The sequence below is a fragment of the Rhizopus microsporus genome (genome assembly GCF_002708625.1).
Source record: "Rhizopus microsporus ATCC 52813 unplaced genomic scaffold scaffold_18, whole genome shotgun sequence".
NCBI classification, from domain to species: Eukaryota; Fungi; Mucoromycota; class Mucoromycetes; order Mucorales; family Rhizopodaceae; genus Rhizopus; species Rhizopus microsporus.
The window spans coordinates 234,607-251,608 of record NW_019671933.1 but is presented as its reverse complement, the minus strand read 5'-3'; the positions used below and the strand labels follow the sequence as shown (position 1 = coordinate 251,608).

Below are 17,002 nucleotides of genomic sequence, written 5' to 3'. Positions count from 1 at the left end.
AAAAAGATGACCTCAGCAATAGACGTCAATTAAGTTGTGCGCGGTGAGAAAATAATGACGCTTGTCTTTTTTTTCTTTTTTGCATAAAATGTCAAATAACCAACAAACTTTAGAAGATCGTCTTCTTCGCATGGCAGCTACTAATGTCAGTGATCTACCTGCCTTTCCTGACAATAAGAGTGACCTCCCTTCTGACTTTGAATATGACCCCAATAGCTATGAACAAGAAGAAGAAGTAGTTGAGGAGATAACAGAAGCTGAGTTGTTAAAGTATCTGGATGAACAAGAAGACGCTCTCTCGATAGCACAAAGGTTATTTTATCATGAACTAAACACTACAGAGTATCAACATCAATGCTCATCATGGGATCTACAGTGCTTGACTCCCAATGACGTAGAAGAGCTGTATGGCAAAGGATGGACCGAGATTGAAGGGTTGATTGATTTGAATATATTGAGAGGTAAGCCTGTTTTGGTTGAATTACATGATCCTAAATGTTTTCCAAAAAAAAAAAAAAAAAGGAGCGTTTGAGGAATCAAAAAACTTACAAGAGCGTAACTTGTTTGTTCCTCCAAGCCAATTAAAAGAAACTTTGGATGATCCATATAGAGATGTTACTGCCCGTGGTGATTCGATTATTTGGTAATTCTAGAATCATTGCTGAAAACGAAAACTAATATCTTGACCAGGTTAGACCCCCAAGGTAACGTTGACAACCAAGCATCGATGGAGCCTCCACCCTATCTTGAAAAGGTCTTGGCCTTCTTACAAGGGCCACTCTTTCATGATATATCAAGAATGATCCGACTGATAGGGCAGAGACTGGAATGTCAATTGTCATTTTATCATTCGAATGGTGCACGATATGAAAGACATAGAGATGCATTCCCAACAGATGATCCAAATGATCTATACCAAAGACGTGTAACAGTGGTAGTGTTCTTAAATCCTGGTTGGATGTCAGAAGATGGCGGAGAATTGAAAATATACGGCCGAAAGGACAAAAAGGGAATGCCTGAAGGAGCAGAAAGAGTGATTAGACCGCAGCTAGGACGTATGGTGATTATGATGAGTGGTGCGATAGATTATGAAATGATGCCCTCCTATAAAGACCACTTTATGTTGACGACATGGCTGAGGTAAATGTTCTACTTTCTTTCTTCTGCAGCATCAGTATGACAATGTGATACGTTCGATTTAAATAAAAGGAAAAGCTTATTTTACCAGTTAAAGGTCAGTAAAAACCAAAGCGTTGGCATTTCAGGCACCGTTTATTTTTAGTGAGCATAGGCCCCTCACAAAAAGATCAGCTTTGTCGGAACAAAGGTCAATTGGGGTAAGCTAAGCCAGATCTTTAACAGAAGACGATAAAGTTATTTTGAATTTAGAAGCACTCGTTCCCTTTAAGCTTTGATGTCTGTGCAGTCTATTAGATGTGTCATTTAGAGTTTTTCTATAGTATTTTTTTGAAGCTTCTTTTGACTTGATTTGTTAGTCCTTTCATTGCTTTCTATTGACACGATTTACTTTGTAAAACAAGATAATAACCCATGATGGTCGTATTTGACCTGGGTGATCGTGGCATTTGATGTGATTTGTGATGCGTAAGAAAGCGCTTCAGGGCAATTATGGTGCCTAAAGCCTTTTGGTAGGAGTGATCTGATACAGCATCGGTAGTCAACAGCACATATTGCTTTGTCACTAGTGGTAGATTCTCTCTGAAGAAGTGAGTCATAATTACCAGAACAACAGGCAATGCTTTGTAGCGCTTATAAGCATGAAGTGAATATTGTGTAGTGTTGTATTTACCTTTATTATAAAAACCAGCAAGTTGATAACTTACCAAGTAGACTATTTGTTGAATCTCTATTAAAGATTATACTCGATTCTTATCAAACACGTCCTATTGTATAAGCCTGAGCATAAAATCTTGATTAACTTGATACCACATCACTGATTAAAGAGCGAATAATCGGCATTAAGAGATTACGATGCGAGCTCGGTTAGCGTAAGATCTAGAAATTTTTCATTCGTGCAATATTTATTCTTTATGTGTTCAAAGAAATTTTGTAGCATTTAATTTAAGCTTCCAAAAGCTGTACCACGTATTCCTATAAAAAATGCTCACACACATGTGCTGTCTGTCTCACAAATCTTTACTTTCTAAATGCGGATCACGATATCCAATCAAGCCCCTTTTCCCACACAGCTCACAAGTGACAATAGTATCAAAGTTTAACACTCAGTCTATTTCAGTGAACAATAGTCGTACTCTGTACAACAAATTTCATCTTTTCTTTCTTATCTCTTTTATATTTAACATGAAGGAAGGATTTCAGTCTATAAAGATTGGACCATTTACAGACCATTTAGAGTTTATTGGTCTTATCAAGAGTTCAAACCCTGCTGCAGGATCCAGTCTGAGGGGAACTCTTGAACTATCCGTTCAAAAGACAATCAAGATCAAGTCAATGTCATTAAAGTTTAAGGGCAAGTCTCAAGCTACTTATACACGACCAAACGATTTGCAAAAATTTACAATTACTGCAAAAATACTGCCTAAATTAAAGACAAAAATAGTCGAAAAATCACTTACGCTTCACCATGGACACCACACGTTTCCTTGGGAACTAGACATTCCAAATGTATACCCACAGACATATAGTTCAGACCGATGTGATATTAGTTATTATTTGGAATTGAAGATATATCTTGGCGTAGGCCGCTCAGTCACCGTAGAACACCCAATCACTATCTACAGGCACTTGGTTGCTTCACCTCAGTCAGCTGCACTGATGAATACAAAATTGTATCAATATACATCACCAGATAAATTCCATTACCAGATTGAAGCACCCAAGGTTATTTGCCTTGACCAGGAGTATTTCCCGCTATCTATCAAATATACTTGCTTCAGTGGTTCTTTGCTGAGCCACATTCGTACCTTTATCGTTCAAACAGAGGTTCACAGGTAATTTCAGAAAAGAAAAAAAATAGCTGCGCAGAGTAAATTGATATCCTTCCTAGAATGAGAAACTTGACAAAAATTGAAATTGAAAGAAAATCAACAGCTGATCAGCCTAGTTTGTCAAAGACAATAACGCATCTCGATCCTGCCATGATCAATTACATAAGCACTCAGTCAGACAACATCAACGATCATTCTTTACTTTTAAAGCAAAAGGTGCCTAAAATCGGAATCATCTGTGGAACAGAATCACCGCTGGTCGCCATTTATCACCAACTAGACATTACCTTTGATTTAGGCAATGACAAGGTACAGACAAGGATTCCCATCTATGTGAGCTCTCTCCCTACAACCTATACCAAACCCGTTCTGGACGAGAGCTTTGCTTCAGTAAAGTACGAAATGGAATCACAACCTCATCAAAAGCCGATGTCTACGGACATACTAAACTCACCCATTCCCGAAGACAGACCACAAAAACGTGGCACTAGGTTCAGTATAAGGAGGTCTCTGTCCGATCAAATGTTGGGTGGTAAAATGGCCTCAGACAAGCAAAAGCCCAACTTTTTGGATCCCAGTCAATCGTCCTCATCAACTACAACATCATCTTCTCTTTCTCCTCCTCCTCTTCCTCCTCCAAAGACTGCTGGCAGCACAAAAATCCCAACCCCCATCGATACAGGCCTTGCGAATCAATTAGAATCCATTCGTTTAGCTGGATCAGACGATGTGAATTCAAATGCGCAAGCGTACTACATGGGCTCACCCCTTTTGTCACAAGGTGCCATGTCGCCCTCGATGGAACCCAATTCTGGGCTTTTCCCACCACCTAGACGTCCTCGTAAGAAGACAGTGACTACAGATGACTCAAGCCGCTCTTTAACCAGCCGTATGCCAGGCACAAACCATTCATTTACAGTAGACGTCATGAAAAGAATACCTGAAGACATGCCAAGCATACCACTGCCCACGCCACCTACTTCCGGCCGACTATCCGATCTATCTCAACCACACCTGACTGCACCCACTCATTATAACGTATCGTCCCCTACTTCACCCCGCGCACCATTGCCAAAACCACACCAGACTCACTTTGATCCAACTGCCGATCGAATCATTCGCAGCTCCGCTCTGAGTCGAAGCAGCAGTGATAACAGTAGCCTCAGTCGTCGAAGCAGTACCAGTAGTTGCAGCAGTTGCAGCAGCTCTGGTCTTCGCCTTGGACATTTGAAGCCCATACCTTATAGACAATCTGACGCGGTGTCAGGTAGCAGTAATAGTAGGAAATACTCTGAATCCGTAAATCACTATGTCTCTGCTGAGCTACCCCCTCTTCCTTCCTTTTCATTACCCAACTCTACTGATCTTCTTCGACAAAATATGACATCCATTCCTTCAGACTATATAGACCTAAGCGACGATGAAGAAGAATTTGACATTCTTGTCTATCGTGACTTAGTTGATGACGATGGGTTATCTTTAGCAATGTAATATGTATCACTTTTTATGTATGAGCTCTTGCAATAAACAATAAACCATTCCTTATGATTTACTGACATGATTTTTTTTAAAAAAAAAACTTTTTCTTTATATAAAAACAATTATTGTGATAGAAAAAATGGGATGAAGAAGAAGAAGGAGGAAATATAAAGAATACTATTTAAATGATTTTGGTATACATCAAACAATAAAGGTACAAGGAATAAAGTATTAGTAAAGAATAAGATAAAATAGAGGGATGTTAAACTAATGCAAGTTCTAATGTCCAAGTTCTTCTTGCCCATAGTCGAATGGGTTCTCCTTTTAATTCGATTGAAATACCATCCCACCAGCACTTTCTCTATAAAAGGATAAGGTCAGTCTATTAAAACGACATGTACAACTAAAACTATTACCGCAGGCTTCCTCCAAAACAAAAAGAGTTTTTGAGCAGTAGCCATATGATTATCTGGACCAATTGTCTTCAATAAGACCAGTGCCATACTAACAATGATTGTTCGCATTGGCTCGATTTCACGGTACCCCCATCGGTCGTCTCTTTGGAAACCAGCATCACACAACATGTCGATCAAATGTTGCTCTGCGATATTATTTTCTCTCGAAATATTCTTCTGCAAAGCGTCAAAGATGTGGTCATGCTTTTTCAAGTATTGACCTGCTTCCAACTTGAGATGTTTGATATCTTGCTTCTTTTGGGTTGGAAGACAAAAGTACTCGAGTTCTTCACGTAATACAATGATAGGCTGCTTCGTCAAGAGTGTGTAATAAACTGGTGAAGTGGCTGCAGAGGTCGTCAACAAACGTTGAAGATCAGCGTCCTGTTGATTCTCGTCTCGGACTTTGGCTGCATAGGAATAAAACTTTAAGACGAAATTCAAACTAGCTGGATCAAAGTCGACGACATGAACCTGCTCATCTACACCTAATGAGTGATTAGAGAGACCATCATAATCTTCGTCTTCATCGTTATATTCCTCAGGTGGTCGTGCTAATACAAGGCCATTTGGAAACATGGCAATCAAGAGGCTCTCTGGTAAATTGATCAATATTTCTCGGTCTAGTTCCATACGAGTTCCTCTCAAGTCGAGTTTTAACTTTTGCGGAATGGCGTCGTGATTGTCAAAGTCATCAAAGTCATCTTGGGATAATTGTGGTTGGGCTTGATAAATGACTTCTTCGTTGTTTAAAGTACTACCATCTTCTGGTTCAGGCACCTGAGCAATAGGTGACTCTGAAGCCATAATTAATCACACACGCACAAAAAAAAAAAAAAAAAAAAAAAAAAGAGGGAAGGAAAGAAAGTGTTAATTTGGTAAAACAGACCATCAATTTGTTCAACTCGTTTTTAAAATATAAAAAAGTTATTTGTACTACCCAAAGGCTATACTTTGCCCATTCAACATGTTTTGATCTGTCCGTTTTGGTTTCTTTATCAATTGAATTTCTACACTCAGTAATAATGGCCCAATGTATCACTCTGGGTTCGATCCTCGACCCTCTTTCCTCACTTTCTTTTTATTTTGTTGTTGTAAGATCAATATTACTATGAATATCATCTATGCGAAATATACAATTAGATGCTGTGTGACATTGAAATGCAATGTACGGTGTGTTCCTGCTGGAGAAATGCATCTCGCGTACTTTATAAGCAGCAATTGGCGTTTAAGGTCGATCCTGTTGCGCCTTTTCTTGTTTATTAATAAAATAATTATTTCATTGGATTGAGTTAATTATATAGCCTTAAAGAAAGAAGAGGTGAGTCTCTTTCAATGGTTAATTAGCATTATATTAGTAACCAATACATTATTTTAAAAGGAAGAATCAGTATACCAACAGAATATGAATAGTATAGCCATTGACACTCTTATGTTATTCTTGCTGCTTAAACATTTATATCGTACGAAATGAGGAAAAATATTTGATTCGTCCATTTGTACACAACTGTTATTAAGCGTTCTTTCAGTAACAGCCTGCATCCCTCTTTAACAATCGATCTTGAACTCAAAATACTTGGCTCTATTGGAATGCTTGTGAATCTATGATGACAATGACAAGATAAATTGCTAGTAATATCCTTTTATGCAACTTTGTACCACTTTTGTATTACATGCAGAAGGATACTTGGACTTTTCTTTTACAAAGAACGCATAAACGGGTATATGCAGCATTGCGTCTTTCCTTCCTTTAACAAAATCATGCGTTAATGCTTTAAAATATTTGCTGTTGACTTTAAAAGAAGAAAAGTGTACGACTGCATTAGGTAGCTTGTTATTAGCCAGTTGAGCCTAAAGATAAAAACTCGATTAATATAATGACGATGTATCCCACGCCCTTTTATTAACTAGGGTGAGGAAGGTTAGACTACGAGTAATTTTTGGTCCAAGCCATTTAAAAATGTCTGGACCTTAGATATCAATAAGCAAAATGGCAAAAATTGATGAAATGAAACTCTTACGCATAAATAGCAAAGCCCTCCATACGTTTAATTAATAACGCTTGAAAGATATCTATGGCTTTGGAAGTAAAGAACTATTGGTTAATATAAATGGAATAACGTTTACTGATCTGCGCAGTGCTTTGAAGCAATCACTCGCAAGCGAATGAAAACATAAAATAAGCACTGCCTTTGCTTTCTTCTTCTGCAAATAATTAACTATGGAAGCGTTGCCCCATAACTTCAAAGTAATATTCGAAAGTGTGGTTCCTTTATTCTTTAGCACAAATAAGAAGCCATGTATCGGTGTTGCTGTTCTTCTGGTCTGTGCTCAATAGGTGTACTCCTTCTTTAGAGTCCCCAAGAAGCTTCGACATATCCCTGCTGTTTCTGCCTATGCTATGATTAAGTCTGCACTCAGAGGTCAATCCCGTGTTGACTGTGAAATGGAACTGCTTCTACCTGTTTCTCACAAGGGAAATGGAATCTATCTTGTACGCGTATATAATCAGCGATGAAAACAGCTGATACTGACTGTTTTTTACTGTGCAGAGAAAAGCTACAGTTTGGACTGCTCACATTACCGACCCAGCTGCTGCCAAACAATTCTTAAAGAGGACAGGTTTACATTTACAAAATATAAAAGTCATAATTGTATTAACATTCCATTTTTGAAAAAGATGTTTTTCCAAAAGCAGGGCAATTAACCAACGCGCTCGGAAAAAGGGCACTTGTGACGAAATTTTTGGGTCAAGACAATATCTTCTTGACTAGCGGTCATCAATGGAAAAAGCAGCGAGCAGTAAGTATTTCCAGCTGTTAAGAATATTTCAATAACTTCGTCTTTGTTAGTTGATGAATCCAGTTTTTCATCGATCAATGCCTATCAAAGCAATTGATGAAGGTGTAAAGGCGCTTTTTTCTGTCATTGATAAAAATAATACCAATATCAACGTTACCACAATGATGCAGCATTTCACACTCGATGTTCTTGGAATTACAGCGTTTGGTACGTCCTACAAAAGTAAAAAAAGATGTTGCCCTCATATCATTGTATCTTAGGCTTCGATTTCAAGTCTTTGTAAGGAGATCCTGAAGGGTGGTCCAAAACCTATCGCCTTGTGAATAAGCACATGCTTGATCCTTTCGAATTTATGCTTACCAAATGGTCTTTTCTTCTTTGCCTTGTTATTCCTGGAAAGAGAGAGTCCCATGCTGCACTTGTCAGGTTGAACGCTAAATTTGACAAGCTTGCCAAACAAAGATGCGCAGAACTGGAGCATGGATCCCTTGACAATGTTCCTGAAAACGAAAAAGGACCTACTTACGCTGATGCCCGAAGCTAAGAAACGAGGATAAGCCATTACAACTTAAGAGCAACTGAGAGTAAGTTGATTTTCTGTAGTTATACAGTTATATTAATACAAAATAGCACAACATCGCTGCTATTTTCTTGGCTGGACATGAAACGATTTCTAGTACCTTGTCACTCTGTTTGTATAATCTCGCTAAACACAAAGTAAACTGCATAAATAATAACATAGCTGCATATCTAATCACTTGAGCCATTAGCATGTGCAAGACAAGCTCAGAAAAGAAGTTATTGAGGTCTTGGGCGATGAACCAGTAGATGTTACACCTACATTGGAAGAGTTAAAGAGAATGGAATACTTGAACATGGTCATTAAGGAGGTAAACAATGAATCCGGGGATTGAGTTTATTTTAATAGTTTTCGCAGAATTTTCGCTTATATGGGCCTTCTGATACAATCATTCCTAGAGAAGCAGCCAAAGATTTCAATCTGGTAGGAACTTTTATACCCAAGGGAACATTACCCAACCTTGACATTGGCATTATGCATCGCGATCGTCATATCTGGAAAGGCCCAGAAGCTTTTATCCCTGAACGTTTTGGGCCTAATGGAATACAAGCAGACTATAATATTTTCACCTATTTACCCTTCAGCAATGGTTCGCGCCAATGCATTGGCATGAGTTTTAGTTTGGCTGAGCAACGAATTTTCTTGGCTGTGGCAGGTAAGTTTAGTAGATGTTGCTTGAAAAAAAAGACGCTCATCTATCTTGTAGTGAAAAAATATGAAATTGAGATTGCAAAAGACTCTATTCATTATGATCATCTTGTGTTTGATCGCGTTCGAACAAAATCCCCTGAATCCCTTCAGCTTACATTTAAACGACGCTATTAAGTTCTTTAAATAAAGCGATGCCAGTCTAACCTTTATAGCTTAAATGAAACGTCTCATATCAAGTACATTGTTTTTATAGTTATGCATTACCAGCCACACTATCCTGCTTTTCCCCCTTTTTAGCAGCGCTCATGCGTAGTTATGACCCTCTGACGGACCAACTTTTGTCCGGTGTTTATTTTTCCAATAAAAGATAATGAAGGTCGATTGGCTGATATTAATGGAGTAATCTTTAAACGAATTGTTCTATTTGGGGAAAACTTGGCACCTGAAAAATATATTACCGAACATTATATCCAATCAAAGCTGCTACTCTTTAATGCATAAATAAACCGAGAGAATAAAGAGAGGAGCACTGCTTTTTTCCCTATATTTATCTATGGACATCATAAATCACAACTACAACATATTCCTTGAAAGAATTGCTCCTTTCCTTCAAAAGAGGGTCAAGAAGTCATATATCGGTGTTGCTGTTCTTCTGATCTGTGCTCAACAGGTGTACTCCTTCTTTAGAGTCCCCAAGAAGCTTCGACATATCCCTGCTGTTTCTGCCTATGCTATGATTAAGTCTGCACTCAGAGGTCAATCCCGTGTTGACTGTGAAATGGAACTGCTTCTACCTGTTTCTCACAAAGGCAACGGAATCTATCTCGTATGTTCATATACCCAGTGATCATTAATAGCTAACACAGACAATTTTTTTTTTTCCTAACCTTATAGAATAAAGTTCCTGTTACTTGGACAGTCTACGTTGCTGATCCAGTTGCTGCCAAGCAGCTGCTGATGAAAACAGGTTTGTCGCTACAATCCCATAAGGTGTATTATCCTATTAATCTTTTTCAATTTAGATATCTTTCCTAAATCCCATCAAACGCTCAAAATGATTGGAAAAACAGGATTTGTTGTTAATTTTCTAGGTTGCGACAATATCGTAATGTCAAACGGACATGTGTGGAAAAAGCAGCGATCAGTAAGCTGACATTTGTTTTGATAAAGAACCCATTAAAATAACATAATCATTGATAGTTAATGAACCCAGTCTTTCATCGGTCAATGCCAATCAGAACAATGGGTGAAGGAGTCAAGGCACTCTTTTCCATTATTGATAGGGAGAACGGTACTATTAACGTCTCTAATAAAATGCAAGAATTCACACTTGATGTTCTTGGTATTACAACATTCGGTATGCTCTACAACAAAAAATAAGCATCAGTTTGGTTCATATTTATATAGGCTTTGATTTCAAATCTATGGAAGGTGATCCCGAGAAGTGGGGTGAAATGTATCATCTTGTGAATAAGCAGCTGATTGATCCCATTGAGTTTATATTTTTCAAATGTGCTCCTCTTTTACATCGCATTCTTCCCGAGAAAAGAAGGGCCCATGCTGCACTTGCCAGGTTGAACGCTAAATTTGACGAGCTTGCCAAACAAAGACGCACAGAACTGGAGCATGGATCTCTTGACAATGTTCCTGAAAACGAAAAGGACCTTCTTACTCTGATGCTCGAAGCCGAAAGGAGAGGAGAAGCTATTGTGACTGAAGAGCAACTGAGAGTAAGTTGTTTTTCTTTAATTATGCGAAATTACTAATACAAAGTAGCACAACATTGCCGTTATCTTCTTGGCTGGTAATTAATATATCTTTACTAAGAAAATCAAAGAAAAAGAACTGATGTTGTTGACATTAGGTCATGAGACTACTGCAAACACTCTGTCACTCTGTTTGTATAATCTCGCTAAACACAAAGTAAACTGCATAAATAATAACATAGCTGCATATCTAATCACTTGAGCCATTAGCATGTGCAAGACAAGCTCAGAAAAGAAGTTATTGAGGTCTTGGGCGATGAACCAGTAGATGTTACACCTACATTGGAAGAGTTAAAGAGAATGGAATACTTGAACATGGTCATTAAGGAGGTAAACAATGAATCCGGGGATTGAGCTCATGGTGTGTAACAATTTCTGCAGAATCTTCGACTGAATGGACCTGCTGATACAGTCCTTCCGAGAGAAGCGGCTGAAGATGTCACCCTTGCAGGAACTTTCATACCCAAAGGAACATTACTTAACCTTGACATCGGTAGTATTCATCGTAGCCCTCGTGTCTGGAAAAACCCCGAAGAGTTTATTCCCGAGCGCTTTGGACCTAATGGGGAGCAAGAGGATCATACAGGCTTCACATGGATACCCTTCAGTAGCGGTTCTCGTCAATGTATTGGCATGAACTTTAGTTTAGCAGAGCAACGAATTTTCTTGGCTATGACACGTAAGTTTCGAACAGATAGTGCATAGCATGTCCTTTTAACATTGGTTCTTGTAGTGAAGAAGTACGAAGTTGAAATTCCAAAGGATTCGATTCATTATGATCATCTTGTGTTTGATCAAGTTCGTACCAAATCTCCCGCAAACCTTGAGCTTATATTTAAACGACGCTATTAAGCTTTATAAATAAAGAAATGACATTTCTATTATAATAATATATATTCATCAAATGCCATATTCTTGGTAATACAGAATATGAGCCTCATGGATTTACGCACATGTGTGAGCGCCTAACCAGGATACGCTCTTTACTACAAACAGACTTATTGTTAAAATGTTATTTTGTCTGATGATACACTATTACCAGAAAAAGATGTCGCGCTAACTTGTCACTTTTTCGTATAAATTGTATTATAAAAATTGCGAAAATGCGCCTTTACTTTCTGAAAAGACTGTAAAGCTGAAACTCCAAGTTATGCCGGCTATTTTTTGTCTGCTACTGATTTAAGCTCAGACAATGAGCTTCTCTCTGTCTTGTGCTCATTCAAGCTCTGTGTTTTCTTTAGAATCATGTCTGCGGATTTTCAACCTTATCGTCTTGACACTGAATATCCAGAAGAAATAGAGCAGCTTGTCGAACTACAAAGACGTCATACAGAAACACGCAAAGCTCATATTGAAAATATTATAGTCGATGAGGATGACGACAGCTTTTCAGTTCATGAGAAACACCCTCGATTGAATGCACCACCAGTGCCTGATTTCCGTTATGAGCAACAGGTAGAAAAGACAATCAAGAATCTAAGGGACAAGGGTACTTCTCCAATTGGCATATTTTGGACTATTGTAATTCAAGATCAGATCATTCTTCCGTTTGTCAGTGGATTCGCTTGGTGTATCTGTTCTAATGCCTGGAAATGGTATCGAACAAGAGGCGTCGTCAATAAACAAACTCCTAAAAGAACCATGGGATTCTTCCGTGGCCTTCAGCACGGTATTACAGAATGGACAAAGTAAGGAGAGAAGGGGAAAAAAGAGGGGGCAAATACAGGTTTATTAATGATTTTATGCTTAGGTCAGTCTATAATGTGATTATCAGCAGCACTACTTCCACTATCCAATAAATGAATGCTGAATTTTCAAAATGTATTGTTTTTCTCGACCAGCACGACGTTGTAATATGATATCTGCATTCATCTTGTATGTATTTCTCATGATCTCTACTACGTCATTAGGCTTATTTTCGTTGATTAGCAGTAAATAAAATACGCCTTGAGGCGACAATAAGTCCTTTTTAAGAGTTAATAAAGAGCTCTTCTCAAAAGCGTCATTCTTACTTTAACCAAGGGCAGTAATTCATCAATGACTTCTCGCCCATCAATTCCTCCGGCCCAAGCAGCTTCAATGCCTATACTCCCCACCTCTTCATGCGTCGTCACGACATAAGGAGGGTTGAAGCAGAGAATGTCTATACTATTCTTGAATCGTGGTAACAGTCCTTGAACAAGCGAGGTATTAATAGGTTCAACTGATTTAACCTTGTTGCATACTGCTGTTTCTCGTGTTATTTTGCATGCATATGAATTGATATCCGTTGTGAAAAAGACTAGGAAAAGTGTTACTGCTGCTCCCATAGTTGATAACTCTCTTTATTACCTGCATTCGTATCGCCTACTATTTTAGCAAGTAGAGTAGTAACACAACCAGAACCTGATCTTTTTAATGAAAAGAGTATTAACATTTCAACCAAGTTTGTATTAATGTGAATTATACCCAATCTCTAAACAGAATCTAGGTTTCATTTGCAAGATCAGCTTCTCGTCCTGTTCAAGAGCGTCTAATAATAAAAATGTATCTTCTATAAATAGTTTGCTGTTTAGTCTAAGAACAAATATGTGCATATGCTAAAGACCTGCAGGTTCATACACTCTTTCATAGTCTTGCTTTTTCAAGTGAGATAAATCGGGAGTTGGTATCATTATTTTTTTTATAAAAATTAAAAAAATGCCTGAAAATGTTGTCAGTTTCGGTATCACGATTTTATACTGCTTCCTCGCTTAATTCGGGAAATCTCTCTCTAAATATAAAAAACAGGCAGCACATGAAATTCATTGCTTATTCTCTCCCTCTCTCTTTCTGTTTTATTATCAAAAAGACAATATGACCAAGTCAGTAACCGAAGATTTAAGAATTCAAGGCTATAATGCCTTACTCACACCTGTGTATGTCAAAGAAGAGTTTCCTATGGTAAGTATATACATATATATAAATAGTGTCGATCAAGGCTGACGATTCATCTATTGGCTTAGACTCAGCGATCTATGGAAACAGTGACGAAGGCTAGAAAAGAGATACAGAATATCATTGCTAAAAAGGACGACAGAGTATTTGTGATTGTTGGTCCTTGCTCAATTCATGATACAGAAGCAGCAAAGGAATATGGTACTTTTGCTTTTTTCCTTTTTTTTTGACTTCTTTATTGTGACACTTTATATATATATATAGCCGAGTTATTATTAGATGCAAAGAAAAAGTATGAAAATGAACTCGTTATCATCATGCGCGCCTATTTCGAAAAGCCTAGAACAACAGTGGGTTGGAAAGGATTGATCAATGACCCTGATATCGACGGAAGGTAATTGATAATTTCCTATCTTGTTTTTACACCACAATAATAACCCTTTTACTAGTTTTAATATCAACAAGGGCTTGAGAATCGGTCGTGGCTTACTTACCAAGCTTACTGATATGGGAATGCCAGTCTCAGTCGAACTGCTTGACACAATCTCTCCTCAATACATGGCTGATCTTATCTCTTGGGGTGCCATTGGTGCCCGTACAACTGAATCTCAACTCCACAGAGAGTTAGCCAGCGGTGTCTCTTTTCCTGTCGGTTTCAAGAACGGCACGGACGGAAACCTCCGAATTGCCATTGACGGTATTGGTGCTGCTGCAGCACCACATCATTTCCTGGGAATCAACAACTTGGGTACGATCTGCATCACACATACCGCTGGAAACCCAGACTGTCATGTTATTCTACGTGGCGGTAACAAGGGGCCTAATTATGAACCTGTTTATGTGGAAGAAGCTAAAGAGATGCTCCAAAAGGCTGGTTTGCCTGCTGCCGTTATGATCGATTGTTCTCACGGAAACTCAAACAAGGATCATAGAAACCAGCCAAAGGTTGCTCAGGTTATTGCTGATCAGATAGCTCAAGGCGAGGATGCACTCGTAGGTGTCATGATCGAATCTCATCTTAGAGAAGGTAGACAGAATGTACCTGAAGAAGGTCCTTGTGCCCTCGAATATGGTGTGTCCATCACAGATGGCTGTATCAACTGGCAAGATACAGAAGCAGTCTTACATAATCTGGCACAAGCTGTTCAGGCAAGAAGACATGGTAGAAAAAAAGAACAATGAATGAAATAAATGTGTGTGTGTTAAATAAAAAAAAAAGAACCTGGCGCGCTATAAAATGAAATGCATATCTTTATTATTATAAATGGGTTCTAAGCACCGTCATTTGAAACAACTCGGTCTACAAGAGGTTGAATGTCTTTAATCTTTTCCATAAACACATCGAGTGCAGATAGGAAAATTTGCTCGGCTGGAATAACGCCTGATGTTTCGACTTTGACTATTATAATGGTTATATACAAAGTTTATCTTTGGGGTATACACTTACATATAAAATGATCACGAACACGAGTCAATCGAACCTTATTTGCAAATTTATCATGTCTTAATACTTCTCTGCTCACTGTGTCTTTACGAGCATTGACCACTTTGGCTGTCTTTACACCATTTACTTTCACAACTTCTACAACACCATCAACAAAGCAGTTTTTGAATTCTTCAGCATCTTCGCCTGTGATGGGCTCCAAAATGGTAATTTCTGGGAGTAATCGATAGGATGCTGTAGCCACAGGTGACCATTTGGCATGTTCCTTTCCAATACCCTTTTGACAATGTAATTCCATATCTATTTCTTGGCCAGGTCTAAGTTTAGCAATCACAATATCGTCATGAACAGGCCTGGGTGGGTTATTGGCAAATCGTTCTTCTTGGTTACCCTTGGGTTCCCAAACCAAGTCTCTAGAGTAAACTGATCAATAGATTATGAATCATGCTCCATGGCTGTATATTCTCTTTAATTTACCATAACCATTGATATATTTCTTATGAGGATCAGTTTCATCAGCTGAGGCTTCAGGGTTATTTTCACATTTCTTCTTGAGCTTGAAGACAAGTGTATTAAGATCAGTAGGTCCTCCTTCTTCAGTCATGTAATCAAATTCATTAGGGTCTGCTAAAATAGGAATCAAACCTAGACGGTGGGCGAGTACTTCATCGTGAATAATAGAGGTGTTGTTCATCACATATACTTTTTCAATAGCCATTGTAGGAACCTATTGCATGTATATATATATATATCAATAAGTATATTCATATTTTATTTCTTTTTTTTTTTTTTACTTCTGCAATCATTATTCTACGGAAAGCATTGGCAATGCTAGCATCAATACCAATCAGGTCAAATTCGACGCTGTGTTTCGATAAGCGTTGAATCTTGACTTTAAAGTTCTATTGAAGCTCAAATTAAATAACAGGACACATAAAGCAATGTCTTCTTTTTTACCTGCTTGAATTTTTCAAGGTCGAAACTATTGTCAATACCTGGGTATTGATGAGGATAATCGCTTCCACTTGCCTATTAGATTGGGTCAGAATACAGCCAACAGAATAAAAATGTATGAACTTACACTATACACTCTATCTTTTTCAATTATAACACGAGTACGTAAGAGTTCGACATTCTCTGGAAGGCTGGAATCTGTCATTTTATTATATACAAGCTCAATAGACAAACAATTGTCTTTTTTGAACTTAAAAAAAGAAAAAATCAAGACTGTTTATTTCAATGGTCACAGCAGGAAATAATAAGCTTCATTTTAATTTTCTGTGGAAGCTGTCTTTTCAAAGTGAAAGAAATGCTTCTGTGAAAAACGATTCATAATTTCGGTGTGCTATACAGTATTTCCAAAAATTATTGACACTGATGCCAAGAGTAAAATTCGCGTTCGTTAAATTCTATTGTCACGTAAACCATTGGCCGATTTCGCTTGCTGACAAATTGAATGTCGTATATGTAGGAGCCCTGTCATACAAAATATGAGTATATTAAGCACGAAAGCATCGTTTACTCTTTTTTTTTTTCTTTTTTCTTTTTTTTTTACTTCCTTTCTCATTAAAAACCGAGTATTACAATATGAGCTTTCAAATTTTCTACGAAGACGGGCACGGTAATGCAGTCGATGAATACGGTAGACCTGAGCCTATGGACTATATCACTGACGAAGAGCGATATGCTTTAGAAACAGTTAGTTCACACACTCAGTATTTGTATAATCAGCCTCAGGAGAATTGTTTCGATGTAGGCTCTGGCAGATGAAGATGCAAAAGATGACCCAAATGTTTGCATGAAGGAGGCGTCGAGTAAGCGAGCGTACATACTCTATACGGATCAAGACAAAGTTAGATTCTTTAAATTGATGTTTGAGAAAGTTATGAGTGCTTCAGCTGCTGCAAAACAATTAGGTATTCATGTTCGCACAGCTCAAA

The 17,002-nt window shown here is 38.1% G+C and overlaps 9 protein-coding genes across 9 annotated transcripts; 6 read left to right on the top strand and 3 right to left on the bottom strand.

Annotated features, from left to right (window-relative positions):
* Positions 1–88: 88 nt before the first annotated feature.
* RHIMIDRAFT_246273 (uncharacterized protein) lies at positions 89–1,144 on the top strand (the record flags this gene model as incomplete). The annotated part of the gene is made up of 3 exons (XM_023610293.1): positions 89–461; positions 523–643; positions 691–1,144. The coding sequence occupies 3 exons, from the start codon at positions 89–91 to the stop codon at positions 1,142–1,144; spliced, it is 948 nt and encodes a 315-aa protein (XP_023463019.1).
* Positions 1,145–2,272: 1,128 nt separating this feature from the next.
* RHIMIDRAFT_315557 (uncharacterized protein) lies at positions 2,273–4,484 on the top strand. The gene is made up of 2 exons (XM_023615006.1): positions 2,273–2,972; positions 3,029–4,484. The coding sequence occupies exons 1-2, from the start codon at positions 2,323–2,325 to the stop codon at positions 4,458–4,460; spliced, it is 2,082 nt and encodes a 693-aa protein (XP_023463018.1). The 5' UTR covers positions 2,273–2,322; the 3' UTR covers positions 4,461–4,484.
* A 70-nt stretch (positions 4,485–4,554) lies between these two features.
* On the bottom strand, positions 4,555–5,745 carry RHIMIDRAFT_263493 (uncharacterized protein). Its single transcript, XM_023611677.1, has 2 exons — positions 4,865–5,745; positions 4,555–4,809 (listed from the first exon to the last, which is right to left on the bottom strand). The coding sequence occupies exons 1-2, from the start codon at positions 5,708–5,710 to the stop codon at positions 4,711–4,713; spliced, it is 945 nt and encodes a 314-aa protein (XP_023463017.1). The 5' UTR covers positions 5,711–5,745; the 3' UTR covers positions 4,555–4,710.
* A 1,204-nt stretch (positions 5,746–6,949) lies between these two features.
* RHIMIDRAFT_294495 (cytochrome P450) lies at positions 6,950–9,110 on the top strand (the record flags this gene model as incomplete). The annotated part of the gene is made up of 10 exons (XM_023614088.1): positions 6,950–6,990; positions 7,242–7,397; positions 7,456–7,525; positions 7,584–7,705; positions 7,756–7,912; positions 8,279–8,289; positions 8,336–8,422; positions 8,476–8,595; positions 8,643–8,940; positions 8,992–9,110. Exons 1-10 carry the CDS (start codon positions 6,979–6,981, stop codon positions 9,108–9,110), a joined length of 1,152 nt encoding a protein of 383 aa, XP_023463016.1. The 5' UTR covers positions 6,950–6,978.
* Positions 9,081–11,104, top strand: RHIMIDRAFT_263491 (cytochrome P450). Its single transcript, XM_023611676.1, has 8 exons — positions 9,081–9,762; positions 9,831–9,903; positions 9,959–10,080; positions 10,137–10,293; positions 10,344–10,666; positions 10,713–10,740; positions 10,801–10,859; positions 10,913–11,104. Exons 1-8 carry the CDS (start codon positions 9,490–9,492, stop codon positions 11,054–11,056), a joined length of 1,179 nt encoding a protein of 392 aa, XP_023463015.1. The 5' UTR covers positions 9,081–9,489; the 3' UTR covers positions 11,057–11,104.
* An 843-nt stretch (positions 11,105–11,947) lies between these two features.
* On the top strand, positions 11,948–12,394 carry RHIMIDRAFT_240812 (uncharacterized protein; the record flags this gene model as incomplete). Its single annotated transcript, XM_023609456.1, has 1 exon — positions 11,948–12,394. One exon carries the CDS (start codon positions 11,948–11,950, stop codon positions 12,392–12,394), a length of 447 nt encoding a protein of 148 aa, XP_023463014.1.
* A 48-nt stretch (positions 12,395–12,442) lies between these two features.
* On the bottom strand, positions 12,443–13,486 carry RHIMIDRAFT_50451 (S-adenosyl-L-methionine-dependent methyltransferase). Its single transcript, XM_023615334.1, has 5 exons — positions 13,290–13,486; positions 13,151–13,235; positions 13,034–13,092; positions 12,715–12,983; positions 12,443–12,667 (listed from the first exon to the last, which is right to left on the bottom strand). The coding sequence occupies exons 1-5, from the start codon at positions 13,354–13,356 to the stop codon at positions 12,491–12,493; spliced, it is 657 nt and encodes a 218-aa protein (XP_023463013.1). The 5' UTR covers positions 13,357–13,486; the 3' UTR covers positions 12,443–12,490.
* Positions 13,487–13,537: 51 nt separating this feature from the next.
* On the top strand, positions 13,538–14,800 carry RHIMIDRAFT_246266 (3-deoxy-7-phosphoheptulonate synthase; the record flags this gene model as incomplete). Its single annotated transcript, XM_023610292.1, has 4 exons — positions 13,538–13,624; positions 13,687–13,819; positions 13,883–14,012; positions 14,068–14,800. The coding sequence occupies 4 exons, from the start codon at positions 13,538–13,540 to the stop codon at positions 14,798–14,800; spliced, it is 1,083 nt and encodes a 360-aa protein (XP_023463012.1).
* A 44-nt stretch (positions 14,801–14,844) lies between these two features.
* On the bottom strand, positions 14,845–16,224 carry RHIMIDRAFT_50449 (DNA-directed RNA polymerase core subunit RPC40; the record flags this gene model as incomplete). The annotated part of the gene is made up of 6 exons (XM_023615333.1): positions 14,845–15,017; positions 15,066–15,485; positions 15,540–15,789; positions 15,857–15,964; positions 16,020–16,091; positions 16,144–16,224. 6 exons carry the CDS (start codon positions 16,219–16,221, stop codon positions 14,890–14,892), a joined length of 1,056 nt encoding a protein of 351 aa, XP_023463011.1. The 3' UTR covers positions 14,845–14,889.
* Between the last annotated feature and the right edge of the window lie 778 nt (positions 16,225–17,002).